The 20,429-nt window shown below is 48.7% G+C and overlaps 1 protein-coding gene across 5 annotated transcripts in view; it reads left to right on the top strand.

The window, feature by feature from the left end:
- Positions 1 to 474: 474 nt before the first annotated feature.
- The window catches only part of CAMSAP1 (calmodulin regulated spectrin associated protein 1), a 37,274-nt gene continuing 17,319 nt past the window's right edge, over positions 475 to 20,429 (top strand). For 2 of the 5 annotated variants that reach the window (XM_068413660.1, XM_068413657.1), the window contains exons 1-2: positions 10,919 to 11,013; positions 11,832 to 11,994. In XM_068413660.1, the coding sequence (XP_068269761.1) occupies positions 11,832 to 11,994 (163 nt within the window). In that variant the 5' untranslated portion in view covers positions 10,919 to 11,013. Of the gene's footprint in view, positions 502 to 3,046; positions 3,262 to 10,918; positions 11,014 to 11,313; positions 11,357 to 11,831; positions 11,995 to 20,429 lie in introns of those variants that run through there. The other 3 variants (XM_068413659.1, XM_068413661.1, XM_068413658.1) reach the window with 3 other exon arrangements.

Raw genomic sequence — 20,429 nt, 5'->3', positions numbered from 1 at the left:
ATGGTGATTTTACTGTAAGAGAGGAATTAGCCAAAGGCAGCAGCAGCTCTGGAAGCTGCTGGGGATGCTTTGCTGTAGGGGAAGTGGGTTTGGGGCAGAATTAATGGAGCAAATTCTTTTGTGTCACTACTTGAAAGCCTTCACTTCAAATGGGAGACTTGCACTTAGGAACTGGGCTATCACCTGGTGGTTTGGTCCTGGAAAATGGCTTGAAAGCGAGCAGGTCTGCAGCGTACGTGTGCGAACAGCGTTGGCGCGACTGCCAGGGAGTGTGACCTGAGAAGGGACGGCAGTGCCCGAGCCAGTGTATCCAGTGTCACCAGGAATCCAGTCACTGGTGGAGCTGGGGGAGGGACATCAGTAACTCGAGATGTGCTGGACCAGACCACGCCGGACCAAAATAAACCTGGAGAGGTGACCGGCTCACTCAGACCCAAGGGTGTAAATCAGATGCCTGGCTGAGGAGCTGGTGCCCAAATAAAAGGGCTGAGTTCAGAGCCTGTAAGTGCCGGGGACTCACAGGGGCTGGTGCGCAGGGTGCTTGGCTGCACGTGGTTAACGCAGCAGCCAGGAGGGTGCAAACCCCGTGTCTGGGGTCCTGCGCAGATCCTGCACCCCAGGACGCAGCTGGGGCAACGCTTCCCTGCGGCTGCTGTAGGGGAGAGTTGCAGCTCTCACACGGGTTTCGTTAACGATGCCATCAGCAGTTGTGTAACGAGCTGGAGCAATCCCGCTCTGGGGAGCTGCTCGGGGAGCTGGTGGGGCTGGTTCCACGCCAGGGCTCTGCGTGCTCAGTGCTAGTGACGGCTTCGCGCTTCATTCTTGGTGAGAGCTGCCTGAGCGTCTCGGTGCTGCGCAGGTGTGAGCGGCTGCTGGTGCACCCTGGAAAAAAATTATTCATGGGAGACTTGTGGCACTTATGCATGATGTGGTTACTTGGCTTTTATGAGCTGGAGCTTGGGTATAAACCACATTGATGTTGCAGTGAACCTCTATTTGTCCTCTGAGGAAGGGCTGCTCCGCGGGGAATCTGTGCCCACGGGTCCTGTACCCACAGCAGCCTCCACACGCCCAGAGTGTGGTTGAATTATTTACTCCTGGACGCTGCTGTGCAGGGCAGCCCCCGGTGCCGCACTGAACCTTCTGCCTCCAGCCATGCACCCACCTCGACCCCTTCCCATTGCACGGGGACCGTGGCAGGTTTGGGATGTCTCTCTGGATTCCTTGGCACGTGGGATTAGACTTTGTGCTCTGGTCCTGCGTGGTCCCCGCAGCCGGGCAGCAGCCCAGACCCAGCTGGGGCGAGCCAGGCGCTGCGGGCTCCTGGACCCCCACACCCTGCACAGCTCCTCCGTGAAGCAAGAAAAGGAAAATAGTTCAGACCCCTCTAAACCATCCGTAAAAGGACACCAGCCGCCTCTTCCCGGGCGGTTGGCTCGGCGTTGCAGCAGCCCTCTTCCATCTGTGTTTTCCCCCACACAGGAGCTCGTTGCCAGGCTGCGTGCGATGAATCACGGGGTGCTCTCTGCATTTACCCCCATACGCCCGGCTGCCTCGCAGACCGGCGCCTTCCTCCCCTGCTCCCCCACGTGAACGCTCACCAAGGAAAGAAAAAATGTGCAATCCTCTGTGAAATCTGTGCTCTGGCCCCCAAGGGATCCTTCCCCATCCCTCCTCTCCCCTCTCCTGCCAGCGCAGGCAGAAGGCAGCAGCCCGCTCCTCCTGCCAGCCCCCTCTCCCCGCTTGCAGAAGCATCGTGCCCGGTGCAGCCGAGCCCGTGAGCGGTTTGAAGTGCCTTGTGTTTTCGTCCAGCCCTCGTGTCTGGAAGTGGGATGGTGCCTTTCCTGCCGGAGAGCCGGTGGTGCAGCACCAGCCGGGCAGCTCTGCCCACCGCCAGCTTCCCTGGTGCCATCACTTCCCGGGCCGAGCAGTCGCTCAGATTTCCACGGGTTACCGTGGGCTGTATTTATAGTTTCCTGTGCTAAAAATAAAAGCCCCAAGTGCTGAGCTCCCTGATCCCACCCTCATGTAAGGAGGGATGCCCAGAAGCCCCCAAGAGGGTGTCTGCTGGGGGGGGGTGAGCGATACCCCCGGGGCTGCTCCCATGGAGGGCTGAGAAAAGTTTATTTCTTGGAGATCGTGTAGCTGCTGCGTCACTGCCTGACCTGGCGCTGCTCGTTTCAGTGCGGAGCCTCGTGGAGGACTCTCATCCTACTAAAAATATTTCATTCTGCCTCATCGGGCTCGATCCAACGAGCCTGTGAGCGAGAGGGGACAGTGTCAGCGCTGCTGGCTGTGGCTATGTGATGGTGTGTAGCGGAGCCCTGCACAGCTACGAGCAAAGGTGCGACCAAAACACTCTGAAAATCGTCCGGACGTGGAGCATTTGCGTGTGGTGGTGCCTAAACCCCCCTGTGCCCGTGCCCAGCTAATGCTTCTCTCTCTTCTTGACTAGTTCCCAAGCAAGGCCACTTGTCAGGTCCCGTGGTGTAACCGGGAGCTGCGGGTGCCCCCCGGGCGCGGGCAGGGTCCCGTGGGGGTGATGCGCGGCGGGTGCAGCATCACCAAGGACAAGGAGCCCAACGCGTCCCCCTGAAGGTGACCTCTCCCTGTTGGTGTGCCCAGCACGAAGGTGAAGCCAGTCAAGGCAAGTGATTTCCAAACCCGTTTCCTTCCCCTGGTTGTGTTCTGCACAGAGCTGAGGCCAAGGGCAGCGCGGGGAAGCGGGGCCCCGGGGGGTCAGTGGGACCCCGGGGGGTCAGTGCTGCTCAGCCCCAGCCCTGCTGCCAGCACCGAGCACCTTCCAGAGCTGACCCACGGAGGGGCTCCGGCATCTCCTCCCCTCCCGGCTCCGGGGGTCTCCTGCACAACACCACCGGGACCCTGGCGAGACGCTGCCCTGCGGGGGCTGGATCTGGATGTTTTTCCCTGCACAAAACCTTCCAGCTTTAACCAGCAAAACTAAACTGGGAATATCTGCTCCCAGTGTCGCCCCCGGCCCCTCCAGCCCCCGGCCCCCTCCTCCGCATCTCTGATGTCACCCATAAATGAGCGTGAGTCGCTCGGCAGTTGCCGTGGTGACGCCAGCGAAGCTGGGGAGCGCAGCGCTGCCCCGCTCCCCCCAGCCCTTCCCGGGGAGCGGAGGGGACTGAGACCCCGGCGCTGAGCCCCCAGGACGTGCCATGGGCTCTCATGCCCCGGGCTGCTGCCCAGAGCCCCCTGCGACCCCTGGGGCTGCGAGGATGCTGGCGGCTGCCACTGGTAAGTCAGCGCTGTCGGGGATTTACCCGTCCGGGCGGCTTCTGCCAGGGGTCTTACGGCATCCGTGTGTCTTCCCTGGCAGGACAGGCAGCGGCACCCATACCCCAGCCCCATGGATATGGGTGTCCTTTGTAGCATTCCCTTCTCCGTGTGCTCCTGGCAGCCCCAGGGGTCTTGTCAGCCCAATTCCCAGGGCCAGTGGGGGGATCCTGGCTGCTCTCAGGCAGCTCTGAACCCCAGGGAGTGAGGGGAGCTCGGGGCAGAGCAGTGCCAGGCAGGCATCTGCCTCAGCACGCGTGGGGACCGGGGTGGTACGGCACTGCGCGGGGGGACTGGGCTGTACATCCCCACACATGTGGGTAGCATCCGTGCCTGATGGCCCGAGTCACCAGCACCATGCCCACTTCGACTGCGATGGCGGGGTTGCCCCCGTTGCAGCAGGATGGGACCCTGCCTGCCCCCCTGCCCACCCCCCTGCCTGCCCTGCCAGCCCCAGGCGTCTGCTCCGAGCTCCATCAGCCAGGGTTTGCTGCCGGTGCCTCGGAGGTGCTGGCGTGGTTTGTTTTCCTGCTCGGTGTTTTGCCATCAAGTTCTCGCTGTAAATAGGATCTGGACAAGCAGGACTGAGATGTTTCAGTTGCTCTAATTTGTACGTTGACATATTTCACTGGCTCCAGATTTAAGAGTGTTCAAGCGCAGTATGGGCAAGCTGGTGGGGACCCAAGGGGGTGAGGAAGGCAGGGTTTGTTCTGGCAGCTCTCGAGAGGCAGGGCGAGAGGGGCCGGGGCTGCCAGGTGAAGGGCTCGGCTGCGGCACGGAGCCGGCAGTGAGGTGAACCAGGAGCTGCGGCCCACTGGAATAGCGGGAGCTAAAAATACTGAAGGGGAATGAGCCGAAATGCAGTGGGAAGCCACCACCCTCCCCCCGCCAGACCCTGCTGTGGTGGAATTAGAGGAGCTTTAATTTGCTCTTAGGGCAGTTTCTGCTCTTTAGAAGCTCTCTGGATTGAAGCTTTGCACATCAAAATCACCTGGAGCGAGCTGCGGTGCTGTCCCCTCAGCCCAGGGCCGCGGGGTTTATATTTATGGAGGGGGAAGCCTTAAAATCCAGAAACAACAGCCCTTTCCTCAAAGCACCCCCTGTATCTCGAGACCGTAACACAAACCTGCCACAGGGAAAGGGAAACGCCTGGACCAGGGACCTCCCTCCCATGTCTGGGGTGGAGGAGGCGATTTTCCAGGACCCAGGAGGCAGCGTTTGCCTTTGTGCATCCCCTGGGGGACCTGGAACAAGGTGGCCCTGGTTTTGTTCCCACGCAAACACCTTCCCTCTGTGCCACGAATGTAAAACGTTTTGGCGAAATAATGATGATGTAGCACGTTTTTGGAAAAAGTTGGTTGGAGTCTGCTGTGGGGTCCCCAAGGTGACGCTCAGCAGTGGCTCAGGAGGTGGTTTTTGAGAATAACCTCTCACGGGGAGAGAGGAGGGTTACGTGTGGCTTTGCTGGAAGTCAGGTCATCGGGGCCCCAGGGCTTTGTACTGCTCTGGCCACAAACCCGACGGCGTTTATTGGGATGAAGATGCTGCGTCTGTTCAGTCTCACCTGCCTTTCAATTATTCATCGCTTTTCAATAATGTTTAAATAGTGGTAGAAATGTTGGAGATAAGTCGTTCTCTCTTTGCATTGTTCTACGTTTGTGGTAAATATAGTTTTACTTCCCAAAGTGTCCTTAGGATAAAAGTGCATTTTAAAAAGAAATCAGCTGGGTAAAGGAAATCAACAGTTCCCGTTGAAACTGATTTCTGTCTGAACGCTACCCAAATATGACTGCTAAAAAGGGTTTAATGACTATAAAGATACATGGAAATATAGAAAAAATCTCATTTGCTCATTAATTAGATCACGGCAACGCTCAAAACCCTTTCAGCACTCACCCAGCTCGTCCCTGGGGTCTCCCTGGTTGGGGCTGCTCAACCAAGGACAAGGCACAGGGAAGACAGCCGGGATCAGACCTCTTGGTATGAAAGTCTCTCTGGAAAACCTGGTGGGCTGTAAATGCTATTGACCCGTCACCCTCCTAAACATAGTCCGGGGACTTTAAAAATAAATAATCTTATAGATAAAAATATCTTACACGCTAAAACCCATCCTGTTATTAACGCAGGCACTCAAAGCCCACCGCCAGAGCTGGAATTGCTGCAGGTAACCGCGAGCCCCTGCTCCTCACAGCCGGCCAAGGAAGGTCCGGCTCCCAGCGAGGCAGCCAGGCAGGGCGAGCTGCCACCCCTCCCTCTGCCAGCTCTTCCCCCTGGCAATAACAGAGCCATTAATTACTGTTTGTACAGCACTTTGAAGATAAGTGCTGAAGAGGAGTATTATTTTAAACGCGATGGGGATCGCGAGCACCAGCGAGGGGAAGCCCCTCTCTGCACAGACCAGAGCTGCCGGGGTCCCTGCCCGGCTCATTTGCCCCCAGAGCCTGGTCCCTGGGTTTGGAGGGGCAGGAGCAGCCCCCCGGGCTGCCGGGGGAAGGCCAGGCAAGGCCCAAAGGGCAGGCGGAGGCGTGAAGCTTTACTTCCCCTGGCATCACCTGACACACACCAAAGGGGAAATAAAATAAATCTTAATAACCTGTTGCGCTCATCAGCGTGACAGCTGGGTTGCATGTTGCCTTTAAAATAATATGAATGCATGAATGAAATAGCATCCTACTATCTGTACTTAATTTGTTTTCTTTATTTACATGGAAAATATTGCTTGTTGCATGTGGTTCCCTGATGCACAAGGCCATGCCACTGCCTATTCCTCCTGAGTTACAGAACTGGATGTAAGCAATTACTGACAAGGGCATTATGCTGCAGAAACTGTTCCCGTGGTGTTGGTAATCGCACCGAAGCGACTGTTCTATTGCTAAGAGCAATATTCTGCTCTCTTCTCCTTAAAGCTGGCTACATGATGAACTGTCATAGGAAACTGGTTTGTACAAGGGAGAAAAATATATTTTGAAGCTGTCAGAGCAGCAACGGAATGAGGAGTGTGCCAGCCCCCCCTTTCACCCCCAGGCACCCCAGCTCCATTCATTCAGGCGGTATTTTAAATGTCTTTTTGACCACGTCTCTTTTTCCTTAGTGAATTTCTAGTAAGATGCAACTTTTTTTTGAACTTTGTGGTATGTGCTGGGGGATGCTAAAGCCCACCGGCACAGAGAAGAGACTTCTCCTCCTCCCAGCAGCCTGCAGCGGTGGTATCAGCGTCAGCCCCACGCAGTGACCTCCAGAAGAGCCCACGCTCTAAGTCGATCCCAGCTGGGGATATTAAGTGCTCAGCACCGGGGCAAACGAGGCCCTGCAGAACTAAGCACCGGGAAGCAGATACAGCAGTGTTCAAAATTAGTCCAGGGTTGAAAATAGAGCCGTAAGGAGAGGGCTGCAGGCAGCCTGGGCTGCGAGCGTGCGTGAGCCGCTCCTCAGTGCTCTGCCAGAGCTGCCCTCAGCACTTTTTGCATGGAAATTTTGCAAGGATAAGAGGAAAAAACCCTGTTGATTCATTTGACTCTCTCGCTGTTCCTGAGAGCACAGGCAGGAGCTGTTGAGCAAGACTGAAGGCAAAGAACCTCTTCCCAGCTAGAGCCACCCACCTTTACACGCTGCTGGAGAGAAGGGGTGGATCAGCAACGCTCCCCCAGCGATGCTGACAAGCGACACTGGCAGCAGGGAGCTCGGTCCCCAAGGATGTGTGTTACAAAGCAGCCAGAGAGAAGAGGAGCGCAGCATCACCAGACCAGACTGGGTTCTTCTTGTTCCCTCCATGGCGGTCCTGCCTGGAGCAAACCCACCTGTACAGGGTTGATGCTGTGGGACTGGCCTATGGGAAACCTTCCCTGATGGTGGGCAGAGTTTGAGGAGCTGGTGAAGGGAAAGGTGCTCTCTCCTGCTAATAACTGTTCTTTTCCTTGGGAGAGGAAGAAAGGAGGTGAAAGATGGGAAATCACCACTTTGGAAAGTCATCGTCAACTGCCACTGGAGGAAAGTAAACAAAGCAGAAATCATGCTACGCAGCGCACCAAAATTCCCAATTCATAGCCCCTTGCTCTGTTTTTCTTGCTGATTTTAGCACTAAGAGCATTATGTGAGGGGTAGAGACACCGCACGGAGTCCTCCCTCTCCATCAGTAGCTACAGGGAGATAGTGAAGCACGGGCTTTCACGCTGTCTCCGGCAGATACACGTTTTCCTTCACCTGAAGGTGCTTTTTGTGATGCTGAGGGAGAATCCCACCTCCCTGCTGGCCTTTCTAACTGGAAGGTGCCACCGACAGGTCAGCTCTCTCTTTCTCTACGTACACAGAAGGTATCTCCAACCTATAGAATCCCAGTGCACAGCACGTTTATATTTCTACAGACTATACATTATTTTACAATATAAATTAGATCTGATGTCCTTGGGATGTCACAGGACTGATATTCTTATTCTACAAGTATTCTCTCATATTGATAAGTGAAACATGGTGAAAGAAACCCAAATCCCAGGCATTCTTCCAGTACGGCAGAGAACAAGCACGTGGGTTCAGCTTTGTTACATGTAATAGGTGTCATGTTTGAATATGGTAATTTCTCCCAGGTATTACATGCTAGTAATTAATCTCAGAGTTCTGCTGGAAGACAGGTTGCGCAGTATTTGTCAGTTCACGTGTACACCCACTCTGAATGGTTAAGGAATCCAGGAGACTAATAGGAAAATTATTTCATATAGAAAAGCAACGTATTAACATTTTCCAGAAGAAACGCCTTGAAGCGTGTTTAGTAGCGCAGCACAGGAAAGAAACAAGTGGTGCGCAAATTAAAGATGAATTTGCTGCTACTGAATATGGGAGAGTCATTTATTTTCTCATGGAAAAAGCAAACACGTTTAGCAATCTGCTGGTGACCCTCCCATTTTAAATGCAGGCTTTTCATCTCCGGAACAATTTTGAGGACGCAGGTGTGGGATGGTGCCGAGTTCTTGACAAACCACTTCATCATCACTTGCTAAGTTTCCCAAAACATCAATTTCAGGTTCTGCTTGAGGACATGCAAATGCCCTAAGTAGCAGAGTTTCAGGGTATTACCATAGAGGAAGAAGCACGTCGGACTGGAAGACAGCGATACATGAACGCAGAGCTGGAGGATAGCCTGGATGAGTGAAAGGGGTAGAACAAGAGGTAATTCTAAGGCCAGGATCTAAGTGCAGCAGAAGCCTGTAAAAAGAGAGCATTCTCCTTGCCACTAGACTTCCCCCTACACTTTTTCTCCACAATGTTCTTTTTCTTGAGCCAAACTTTTCCACTTTTTTGTTCTGAGTGTTTCAGGGGTACAGGTAACACTGCGCTTGGCTTTGCCAAGTGATCCTGAGTGTTCCTAAGTGATCCTGATAACTTTAACAACTGGATCCACTCTTTACCTCTAGTAAAAATACGTCAGAGGAAAAGGCAGGTCAGTTTTCTCCCGGTTGCACCTTCGCCCTCACATACCGGTCACCTGCTCGAAGAGTCAGAGGGCCGTTCTCTTTCTGCAGTCCATTTAATGCCTGATCCGCCCCGAAAATGAAAACATTCTTCTTGAATTTAAGGGGATTTGGACTGGGCCTTAATGCTTAATCTAAAAACAAGAGCAGCTTGTTATAATGGTAACGTCACAAAACGACAGCCTGGAAAAACTGTATTGAAAACCGAACTCTTCGAACAGAGGTTATAAAACAACTAGCAAGTTGTTTGCAAAGGACATCCACTTTAATTGCATACAATCTCGCAATATGGAAGAGCGAGAGAGGCTGGAATAACCTTTGAACGCCAGATCGTATTTCCTGATGACACGAAACAGAATGCCCTCTGCTTGCACTTTGAAAAGATACAGTGAAATAAATGTTGAATCTTAAGACAGACCCAAATTAATCTTTAATGGTTTTGAAACATTTATGTAATCTACGAGTTACAAGCAGCAAAAAATAATTTATGAGAATCATAACGAAGAAAATGAGGTAGAATAAGGTCAGTCTGCTATCACTGTTGTGCAGCTAAACTTATAATCACATTTTCAGTAGCTGGATATTAAGATAATGCATCTATCCAGCACAGGCATTAAAGGCTCGAGCCTCTACTCATTTAATCATGTAGCTTCACTTTTCAGATGAGCTCCGAAACTCACTTGTCAAGCGAGTTAATCTGCAGGATCTCGCTGTGACGACAAAGGGGGTGGGCTGAGCCTGAGGCTCTCTGTCCAGCGGCAGGACCCTGGCCGCTGCACCGTGGCTGGCAGACACCAGGGTCTGATGCACCCAGCAGAACGGCCCCGAGGTGATTTTGATGGTCTAACTGCACCCAGCAAAGAACAACAATCAACACATCATACCTGTCAAACATTTCTTGCTGGTATCTATGGATCATGGCATAAACCAGGTGAAGAAATTCTCTATTTGCTCAGAAACACACCAGATGCATAAACCAGGCTTCTGCTTGAAAACCATCTTTGACGTCCTTTGATCACCAGCAGATATTAACACATCAAGTCTCGGGGGAAATGATTTGTAATAACCTGAAGAAAAGCATCGCTGATTATCAAACAAAGTTTTGTCAAGTGTGGCTGGCAGCAGAGAGGGAGGAATCATCCTTCACGTGATTAAGCAAACATCTGATTTTATTACAGTGGACTTCACTGTGTACCTAAAGGCTTCCACAGCTGGTGATTTACCATCAAAAGACAAAGTTTCTTGGGCATTTCTGGAATGGAAACTCAAACAGAAGCCCCAGCGGAGATGACAAGGGGCTGTGACAGCGCTGCGGAGAGGCACACCAGGCCGCCAGCGTGGGGACTGGAACACCGGGCTGGCGGTGGCTGAGCTCAGCCGCTCGCCGGTCACTGCGAACCCCCGATCCCGCGGCCCTGTCTGCGTGCTGGTTCCCCAAACCGGTGCGAACCCCACGGGTCTCCCGGGCTGCGGGTTCCCAGGCCCAGGACCCGCCTGGCAGAGCGGCTGTGCTGCACGGAGCGGGGAGCGGCTCACGCCACTCTCGTCGTTTACCCCTTTTAGCCAGAAAGGCTCCTTCGCCGTCACGACTCCCCCAGGGTGGGCCCCGGTGCTCGGTGGCGGCAGCCAGGGCCACGAACCACAGCACGGGGTCGCCACCGGGGGAGGCGGCTGGCCTCCCTCCCTCACAAGCGGGCCTGAGGCCTGGGGCCTCCGTGCCTCCGGCGGGCTGGGCGTGTGAGGGCTCACCTGGCCCGGCGCAGGGCCCCCGCGCCGCGGGGCTGAACCCTGCGCTGCCCGGGCCCGGGGCGGCCCGGCGGGCGGGGGAAGGAGGGCGCCGCGCGGGCCGGTCCCCGTTCCCACGGCAACGGTTGCCTAGCGAGGGCCGCGGGCGGCCGGGCCCCGCGCCTGCGCAGTGCTGCCCCCCGCCCTCAGCCGGCCCGGGCCTGGTGGCGCGCGCGGCAGCGGCCCCGCCTCCTTTCCCGCCGAGCGCGCGGTGCCCGGCCGGCCGGCAGAGCGGGGGGGGGAGAAGAGAGGGAGCGCGCGCGCGGCGGGCGCATGCGCGCGCGCGCGGCCCCGAGCGTTGGCAGCCGCGGCCCGGCGGCGGCTCCCGCCCGCCCTAGCTCCCGCCCGCACCGGCGCCGGTCCCGGCCCGCCGAGCCTTCCCCCCGCCTCTCGGCGCGCCGCCGGGGCCCCGGGCGCCGCGGCGAGCCCTCTCGCCTCGGGGATGAGGCAGCGGTAGCGCGGAAAGGTGAGGCGGCGGGGCCTGTAGGCCGCGGCGGGCGGGCGTGCGGGGGGAGCGGCGGCGGGGGCTCGGCGGCTGCCGTGCGCGGAGCAGCCTCCCGGCGCCGGGTGGGCTGCGCCCCTCTCCTTCCTCCTCCTCCTCCTCCTCCTCCTCCCTCTCCTCCTCCCGGGTGGGGGCGGGGATGCGGGCTGGGCCGCGGCGGGGAGGGGGAGCCGCCGGCCCCCTGCCCACCTCCGGCGCGGCTCCCCGCCGCCCCGCGGGGCGAGCGGTGCGGGGCGGCCCGGGGATGGGGGTGCGGGCGAGAAACCTCTGCTGCTTCTCCCGGGCGAGGCGAGGGAAGGAGCCCCAGGTGCTGCCCTGGGCTGGCTCCTGCCCCAGGCGCGGCCCCGCGGGGCGGGGGCGGTGTGGGCAGGGGCCGCGGTACCTGCGCGCATTGTTCGGTGCCGGGGGTGCGGGGGAGCGCCCCAGCCGTTCTTTATTCCCGCGGCCGGGCAGGTGACGGGGCTGCGCCTTTCTGTGGCCAACGCCAGCGCGGAGCCTTGGCCAAGGGCTCTCTGTGAGCGAATCTGCGGCTTGCAGAAAAAGGGGTGCTGGCCCTGGGCTCGGATGTCTTTTGATTGCCGAGTGGATTTTAAATCGCTAAATAAGCCCTTGTGATGGAAACCCTGAAGGATGCCGGGCCTGCGGTGCTGAGCCCGCCGTATTGTGCCTGGCACAAAGCGTGCCGGCCATCCATTCAGCCAGCTCCTCTCCTGCGCGGGTTTAAAAATGCAATGGGAGCGATTGCTCGTGTGAAAGTCCGCTGCCTTTTGTTTTTGTTTCAGATGGTGGATGTTGATGTTTGTACGGGTGGAGATAGTACCAGAAGAAAAATGGATGCCCTGACAGATAGTGCAGTTGAGATTGTCCCTTTGGAGCTCTATGATTCAGCCAGAGCAAAAATAGCTGCTAATCTACAATGGATCTGTGCTAAAGCCTACGGAATAGGTAAGATCCCTTTTATCAGGAAGTCATTGTTGGCTTTGTTCTTGCTTGGTCTGTCTCCTCTGCCATTCCAGAAGTAATTAAATTGGGCTTAAATCATCTTTGTTTTAAATATCAATAATATGATAGTCTATTCTCTTGTAATATATGTTTCCTGGTAGCTTTGACAGGAATAATGGAACTATGTGAGATGCTCTGGATCAGCACACCTAATGGTGAACGCTCACAGATGGTGCTTGTGAAGAATGCGTACCTCCAAATGTTATAATCCTCGTTTTAGCTAAGTGGGCTTACCTCCACAGAGCTGTATGTCACTGTTTGCAGGCCCCGAGTCCCGCCAGGCTGTGAAGGCTTTAGTGTGCTTCCTTGTCTAGTCGTCTCGGCCAACGGAGGCCAGGACCTTGGTACCCTTTGTATGCTCAGTTAGGACTGGTTTTTTTGTCCGATTGTGGCTTTCGTTTCAAAATGAAAATGAAAAAAAATGAAAGCAGTCCATTTATGATCAGCAACATTCTTTTATATAAAGGAAATACTGAATGAACAGGTACAGTTTGTCTGTGTTCTGTGACATTAAAGAGCAAGTTGTAGGTGACAGAGGAGTGCTGATCTCCTTTATGTTGTCATAAACCTTTGCAGTCAAACATGGAAAAATAGAGGTTCTTGGAGTATCATTTGTACAGTATTTTCCTGGTATCTATTGAAATTTGCTTGTTTGTTTTGAACTAGATCTATCTGTCTCTTCTGAATTATTGTTACTAGATACATGTTGAGTTTAAGTAGCTTCATGATGAAGAAATATGATGGAATACTTGTGTTTTTTTGTTTATCCAGAACAAAACATATAATAAAAACATGTGCAAAATCTTGTTTTGGAAAATGAGGTGGCCCTGTTAATCTAAGTCTAATTCGCCAAACTCATAATATGCTTAATGGATTAGCACTAGCTTACTTTGTGACAAGGCTGAAGAAAAGCAGTCCATTCCTGCAGTTAAATATTAATCCTTGTTGGAATATTTTTCGAAATTATTTTTCTTTTTTAATATTTCCAGCTCTGTCAGTGTTCTCATCATCTTAATGATTGTGGGGAAAACAGAAAATCATGGGTTTATAATGTTTAATGTTAGTCAAGGTATTTCATTAGAAATAACAAGAGACAAAGAAAAACCATTTATCAAATGACGTTTAAAAAATGTGGGAATTTTGGGAGGGTGTTAGTAAAACATTGATAACTTAAAAAGAACTGAACAGGCATTTCCTCATGTAAATATTTTTCAGTTGCTGGAATTGTTTGTAATGTTTCCTGGAGTTTTTTTAGTGATCAGAGATAAAATGGATATTTCAGGCATGGTGACGCACTATTTATATTATGACTTTGTTTCGAAAGAAAGCTAATCCTAAATTAGAATTGACTGGCATGGGTCCTACGCTGCAGAGAAAGCTTCATGGCCTCGTGTTTCTTGGTAGTGTCTTCTGGGGCTCCAGAACTGAGGCTTGTGTCTACATCTTGGACCAGTTAATGGGTTTGTTTATGCACTTGACAACGCGGACTTACGTTAAATAAGTATTGGGATTTCTTTTGACTAAAAGTTTCAGAAAAGAAACCCCCCTTTCCTAATGACAGTGATGTGATCTCTAGCATAGAGAAGGCTGTAGAAGCGTTTGCCAGGTTTTCTGCTTGTATTTAGGCTTGTTCAGATTATATTTTAATAGAAGTTATGTGCCATGAACAGCAGGAAAAATATTTTTCCTGGGGCTTTTGGTGTTGTGGTGTTGGTTAGCTCCAGTGAGTGAGGTGTTTTTTGTGTGTGTGTGTGTGTGTGTGTGTGTCTTCACAGGACCACGGCCTGTGGAAATCTGGTTTGATTTTTGAAATGGCTCCTGCAAGGCGTTGTCACGTAGTAATCATTGCTTCTGGAAGAGCATTGCAAAATACTTAGAAATGTATAAGCCTCTTTAATTCATAGAGAGATAGGTTTAAAAAGGTTTCCTGTGTGATTGTCATTTTGAATAATATTTGAACTTAGCCCTGGCAGATGACAAGTAATGTATTATGTTTTTGTTTTAAGATGTTGGGTGTTGTTCATTGACTCTTGGGCAGCTACCTAGCAATTGTGAATTTGTTATGTAAAGTCTCACTATGCAGATGAAAGTTTTTGGGGGCTTTTTTATTATTTTAGACTTGGTTCTGGTCAATTTGGTGAAAAAATGCTTCTTTGTTTATAATATTAAAACACTTATGTTCTGAAGTAATTCTTATCTGATAGGTTTTCCATAACTGCCTTCAGAAAAGCACTCTTTACTTAGCCTCTTGAAATGTTAGATTTGGAATTGACATCTATGAATTGGCATAATTTTGTGCCTTAATCTTTCAAATGCTGGTGTATATCCTGGATTTCATTTTCATCTAAGTAAGGCTAAGCTCATGCTTAAGTATGGGAATGGCCAAGAACAGGAATTTGAGTCTAGTGTAGACTGTCACTAAAAGTCATTCATCACTGCAGGTTTTACTTGAAACCATATTTTCTATTTGCTGTTACAGGATATTTCAATTCTCCACATCTGAGCTGGCATTTAGGTAGGGAAATTCTTCATCCTTTCTTTTTTCTTCTCAAGAACAAATTACTGAGAAGCATGCATGACAAATAATTTGGAGTTGAAGTCCCAGTTTGGGCTTTGTTTCATTTGATGATGCATTCCTCCTTTTTTCCCTTCTGGCCATGAAAAGAGAGAACTTTGGTAGCCAAACAACTGAGCACAGCTACCTCCTCTCTTCAACACAAATACTGCCAGTGAGACAACCCCTCTTCTTGCATAGGAGTTGGGCTGAATGGTTTGTTTCTGGAAGCCCGTAGCTCCTCTGGAGCCTGGTTGTCACAGATGGACTCCAGAGGGAGGTCTTAGAACTGTTTGTCCGAATTCCAGAAGACAGAGGGGAACGATGTTGTGAAGGAAAGTGTTTCTCCATTCGGTGTCATCCATCTCCCCAAATAAATCAGGGAGTGCTGTCATGGATCACCCTAAAAGTCTGTGCACAAACATCTGGCAACCTTCTATACACTTGAGAGATCATAAAGTCTGTTTAGCTGAGACAGTAGTTTGAGGGAATGGAATTTGATTAGAACAGAATTATTTTTTTTCATCAGCAAACTTTGATTAGAACCAAATGTGCACTTTAAGTAATTCTACTAGCAACGAGCAAATACAATTCGTAATGTTTCGGTGGCCAAGGAGCAAGGGTGCCACTGAGTGTGTGGAATTTTAGTTCACAGGAGGCGAGCGTGGGAGGTTTAGAGAGGCTTGGCAAGCTGTCCGTGGGAGAGATCCCTTTGTCACAGGCGGTGGAATGAACCAGATTGCCGAGCAGTGTCAGGGCCACGCGCTGCACACGGCTGAGCAGAGGGAGCTGGACCTGGTCCTTCAGCGCCACGGTCCCCTCGGGCCCTGAGCAGCAGCAGTCAGAATGAACACAACTAGTCTGTTTTCATTTGGTACAACTGGGGAAAACACACAATGACAAATCTTGATTTCTCAGCAGATACGGTTAGTACAGCATTAATTGATGTGTAGAAATTATGTTTTCCATCAGGCTATAATGTTAAAATCTAGACATGGAAGGAGCATATGGAAGTTTTTCAGTGTTGCAGCTTGCTGTGAGCAAGCTTGCTGAAGAATTCCATAATTAGTATTTTGTCTCTTCTGCTTCATCCAGGTTTGTGGCTTTATGCTTGATCAAAAGATGTGATGATGAGAGTGCGGTCCCTCTCACCAGCAGTATACAAAGTCTTTAGCTTGTTTTTTTTCTGCCCGTTGTGTGTAAATTTTCATGTGTAATATTATAGTTCACTTAAGGAGTTTATAATACAGTTCTGTAATGAGAACTGACAAAGAATATTATTATAATGCAGGTGGTCTTAGTTGCTGAGAAGGTTTAGCTTCTGCTCATGATCTGCAGCTTAGAGGACATCCATACAACACTGAATAATTCTGTGAACAGATACTGATATTAACGAAATCCGACTCAGAATTTGAATAAGCTTCGTTCTGTTTACCATGGTGCTTTGGCTCTCTTTCCATGTGAAACCAGTTCTTCGTGCTGCTGGAGGTAAAATAAGATCTGGGGTGTATCCGCTTCTCCAGTTCAGGGGATAAGTCAAATTTGTTCAGATTGCTGTATTTTTCTTTATCAAATCATGATCAGGTAATCGTCTTTGAAGAGGTTTTTGTAAGTGAGGTGGTAAAGAGATAGTCCCTGCCCTAAAGTGAGGCGAGTCTGGCAATAATTGTCTCTCTGATGGTTGTTACAAGTGAAGTTATTTTTGTAATCCCGTAAACTATGTTGTACAGAATGATTTATACTTGGAACTGACAGTTTTTTGAGAGAGTAGAACTCATTGATATGATGGAACAGACCAAAATAATTGCTTCATGAGAAATTATGGTGGTTTATTTTTTGAGTCCTTAATCTCTTACAAAAATAGCTGGTAGAGGTATCTCTCCACTAGGCTCAGTGGGGCAAGAACACTTGAGTTTATGCTGCTGAAACTTGGAAAAAATATGTTGTTACTGTGTTTTTATAAGTGTGGGAAACGGGAAAAATGAGCATTTTTGCTCTGTTACAAGCTGCATGCAACTAGGTAACATTGTATAAAATTCACATAAAATCCCTGTGTCAGAGATCCAGCCAACTGATATTGAGTGTAGCATGATAAATTCTTGACGATTCTTGGTAGAAACCTTAGGACAAACTGAATTAATAGTGTATGGCTTCTCAGATCTGATTATCAGGTTATGTGCCGTTGTTTTTAAGTTACTGTAAAAACGGGTAGTTTTTAAGCTTTATGTCTTTTGAACACCACGGTTTGTCTAAAACTGGCAACTGTAAAGCTTGCGTTGAGGTTGATGCTGACACTTTCCTGGGGTGACAACTCAGAAGGCACATTAGGAGAAACAGAAGGTGTTTGCAAGCTTTCCAAGAACATGCAATAGTAACATAAAAGTGACTTCCTTTTGGAATTAAGATGGTATTGGAGACCTTTTCATGAGCAAATAAAGGACATGTTTTAGTTGTTTTTTGTTTGCTTTGGTAGGATTTGTTAAAATGCTCGAGCAGAAGTTTTTGTAGCTGTAGCTTAAAGTTAATTGCTCAGAAGTTAATTTTTCATCTTGATTTTTTTCCAAATTCCAAAGCATAAATGTGTAAAAATATAAGATTTAATGAATTGAATTTTTCTAACATCTAAGTTCAGTTATAGGTCATGAAAGTAAGGTGTTGAAAAAGATGCTTATAGAAACTGGGACTTGGAAAGACTGGGACATTTTCTTCAAAAAGAGCATTGACACGTTCTGTAGTGAGGCAAGCAAAAAGCATGTGATGTGTTTGGAGTTTGCCCGATCCGTAAAAACAGTTTTTCCTGCCATTTATTTCTCACTTATTTGTGCCTGCCACGTGGATAGTATTATTATGTCCAGTATGGAATAAATTTGAATTAAATAGTAAAGTTAATATTACCGCTCTTGAGCTTTGATGTGGTTTTTATATCTTAAAATTTCCATGGCCTTTAGTCAGGACATCAAATTAGTTACAAAACTGTTCCTTTCTGTCACAGATAGGCAAATTTATGTAGCAGAAGTGTTGTGTACACTGATGTAAGAAACTAAAACTGGGCAAGTGTTTACAGTGAAATAAGTTGCACTTCTGGGAGGATGGATGTTTATGAATAACTTCTTATGATAGTATACAAATGATTAATCCTGGTGCTAGAAATTATTTCCGCCTGCTCCTGTGTCTTTAATCCTGGTCAATCCAAATCCATTCAGCCCTTAAGCAATGATATGGAGATCAGGAACATGAAGTTAGAGGGTTCTTCAATATAAAAGAAGAAGATTTCAGATCTCTTGATGTTCAGACTTGTGTTTTAATGATTTGTGTAAGGACCCCAGTGCAGTAGATTGTATCCCCTGTGGGTATGTTGGTGTTGAAGTGAATGCTTTTTGCTTTCTGTAGTTACAGTCTATAAAATAACCGCAGTCTGCCTTGTGGAAAAGGGACCTGAAGGAAACCCGAGGCGAGCTGCCTGTCCGCTGGCGGTGGTCTGCGTGGCTAGCTGGGCAGCTGGTGGGCTGGAGGAAGGTCGGGGCTTCTTTGTCCAGCATCACTCCCAGCGCGGTTTCAGACAGTCACCTCGGTTACCCTGCTCTGCGGTGGTCTGTGGGGCTGGTGGAGGGCAGATGTTCGTACTAAACCCCTCGTCTGAGTACTTCAGGTTTCAGACATTTTGAATTTGCATTTTTTTTCTTTAAAAAAGCCTTTAAGACTTGGAGTGGTGCTAATGCTCTTACCAGAAATGGACTTTTTCACGGGTATTTTATGAGCTAGTATTCCATTATTTCCTTTCACAAGTAATTTTAGTAAAAAGCAACACATCTTTGGTTGTTAAAGGTGTAGCTGCTCGTAATGAAGCTAAAATGTTGAATTATATGAGCTGCTTTATGTTTTGATTTTTGGATCTTGCCCCAGTCTTTTGAAATGGAAGTTCTTGTTCTCTTTCTGGAAATGGCAATGACCGTTACATGGAATTAGCTTTCAACAGCCTTTGGTTTTAGGTCAGGTTCACTAATTTTAAGAAGATGAAAAATATTTGAATTTTTATTTATTTCACTAAAAATGGACGCCCACATTAACAAATGCTACTTATGTAGTGCCAGTGGGGCTTTGTTGTGTCTCTTCCAACCATCTTCAGTATATAGTCTGTATATCACAGCATTCAATGTCACGTAAAGGAAAAATAGTGATCTTAATTTTTAAAAACTTGAAAAAGCTTTCCATTTTGAAAAACAGGGGCAGTACTGTGTAGCCTGAGTAGCTGTTAGAGCTGTTACAACAGTGGTTTATTACATATTTTTATTTAAGTGATGTGTACTTCTGGCTCGTGATTGATAACGTTCTGTCTCAGCTTCTCTTTATGAACATTAAGTGCTCTGCAGTATACAAATACTGTGTGGCTTATTTTGCAGTTCAAAGATACGCTTTGGGTAGGAGGTTTTTTTGAATGGGGAAATTTAATTATTCTGGAAATGAGCTGAATGAAAAGTAAGTATGCTGCCAAATTAGTAATTCTTTTAACTGTAAATGTACGTATTTAAAATTAACTGTTGAAGTGACTTCGGGGGAAGATCTTCAGAGCGAGTGGATAGCAAAAGATAGACTTTTATGTTTGAAAATTGTGAAATGTCAGGCTTCTACTAAGACAACACACTTGAGGCTAGAAAGTATTTTCCCTGGAGTTGAAGACTCTCATTATTACTGCTAGGCTATTATAAAGATCAATAGCTTCTAGTCTGATTACTGCGTATGAGTAGAAGTATTTATTTTGGGATATATCTATTTTTAACTTGTTTTCTGTCTTTTCAATAATCTCAAGAAACTATTGCTTACAACAGCATTTCCTTCCACTTTCAACTGTTGTAATGGGCTGACGTTTGCCTTGTGTTGTAGCGTTACAACCTTTAGCACTGGCGGTACTTCAGCTAGCAACGTATGGATTTGAAATGTCTGACACGGGTTTAGGGTGATCAGAATATTAGCTGTTGTCAGGGCCTTTCTTGCCAGCTCTGAAGCTGTGCTGATTCGTAGCAAAAGTGGAAGTCTTTATATGAGGGTTGGGAGCTGGTGGGGAAGAAGTGGTGTGTGGGGATGAAGGCTTCTCTGTTGTTAACTTTAACTTGTGTGTAAATTACTACACTCAGGATCTGTCTTTGGTTGGATAAAATCATAAGACAACTTGTGGAAGTTGTGACATTCCAAAAGAAGTTAATTTTAGACTTGGTTTAAAGTTCATGTCGAATCCAAATCCAAGTGGAATGGTTTTGCTTCATAGGCTTTGATTTTTATATAAAGGCTGAAAAGCTGCAGCAGTTTACTTCAATACTCTTGCCTCCAAAAACAGACAATCAGCTCAGTGGAGACTCAATTGTTTTGCAAACCATTTGTAAAATGCTCAAGGTTTTAGTCAGATATGTTGGTCTTTCTATGAACTCTGACAATTTAGAACCAAAAATAGGTGGCTTAGTTTTTCTTTTCAATTTGAGAATGTTTGACCGGCCCCTCTTAGTGACTGAGTGTTGCAGTTATTTAATTGCTGTGCACAAATATTTTGGGATATTGCTTGAAGTAGCTGTAAATTTTGCTTTGAAGATCTGTATACTTTGCTCATCTGATACACAAAGTGTTTTAGCCTGTGATTGAAGTAAATGATTTTTAATACAACTTTTGTCCACGTTGAAGTGCTTTCTTGAAAGGGACTCTAGTATCTTGAGAAAGCTAATGGTAACATATAGGATTTTTACTGAAGGATGTATGTGGAGGGAGCCAATTATATATGTTTTACATAATTAAAATATAAGCAGAAAGACCTATTGAAAACCATTTGCAATATGAA

The sequence above is a fragment of the Nyctibius grandis genome, chromosome 16 (genome assembly GCF_013368605.1).
Source record: "Nyctibius grandis isolate bNycGra1 chromosome 16, bNycGra1.pri, whole genome shotgun sequence".
Classification (NCBI taxonomy): domain Eukaryota; kingdom Metazoa; phylum Chordata; class Aves; order Nyctibiiformes; family Nyctibiidae; genus Nyctibius; species Nyctibius grandis.
The sequence above is the reverse complement of the archived record's forward strand: the minus strand, read 5'-3'. Positions and strand labels throughout refer to the sequence as shown.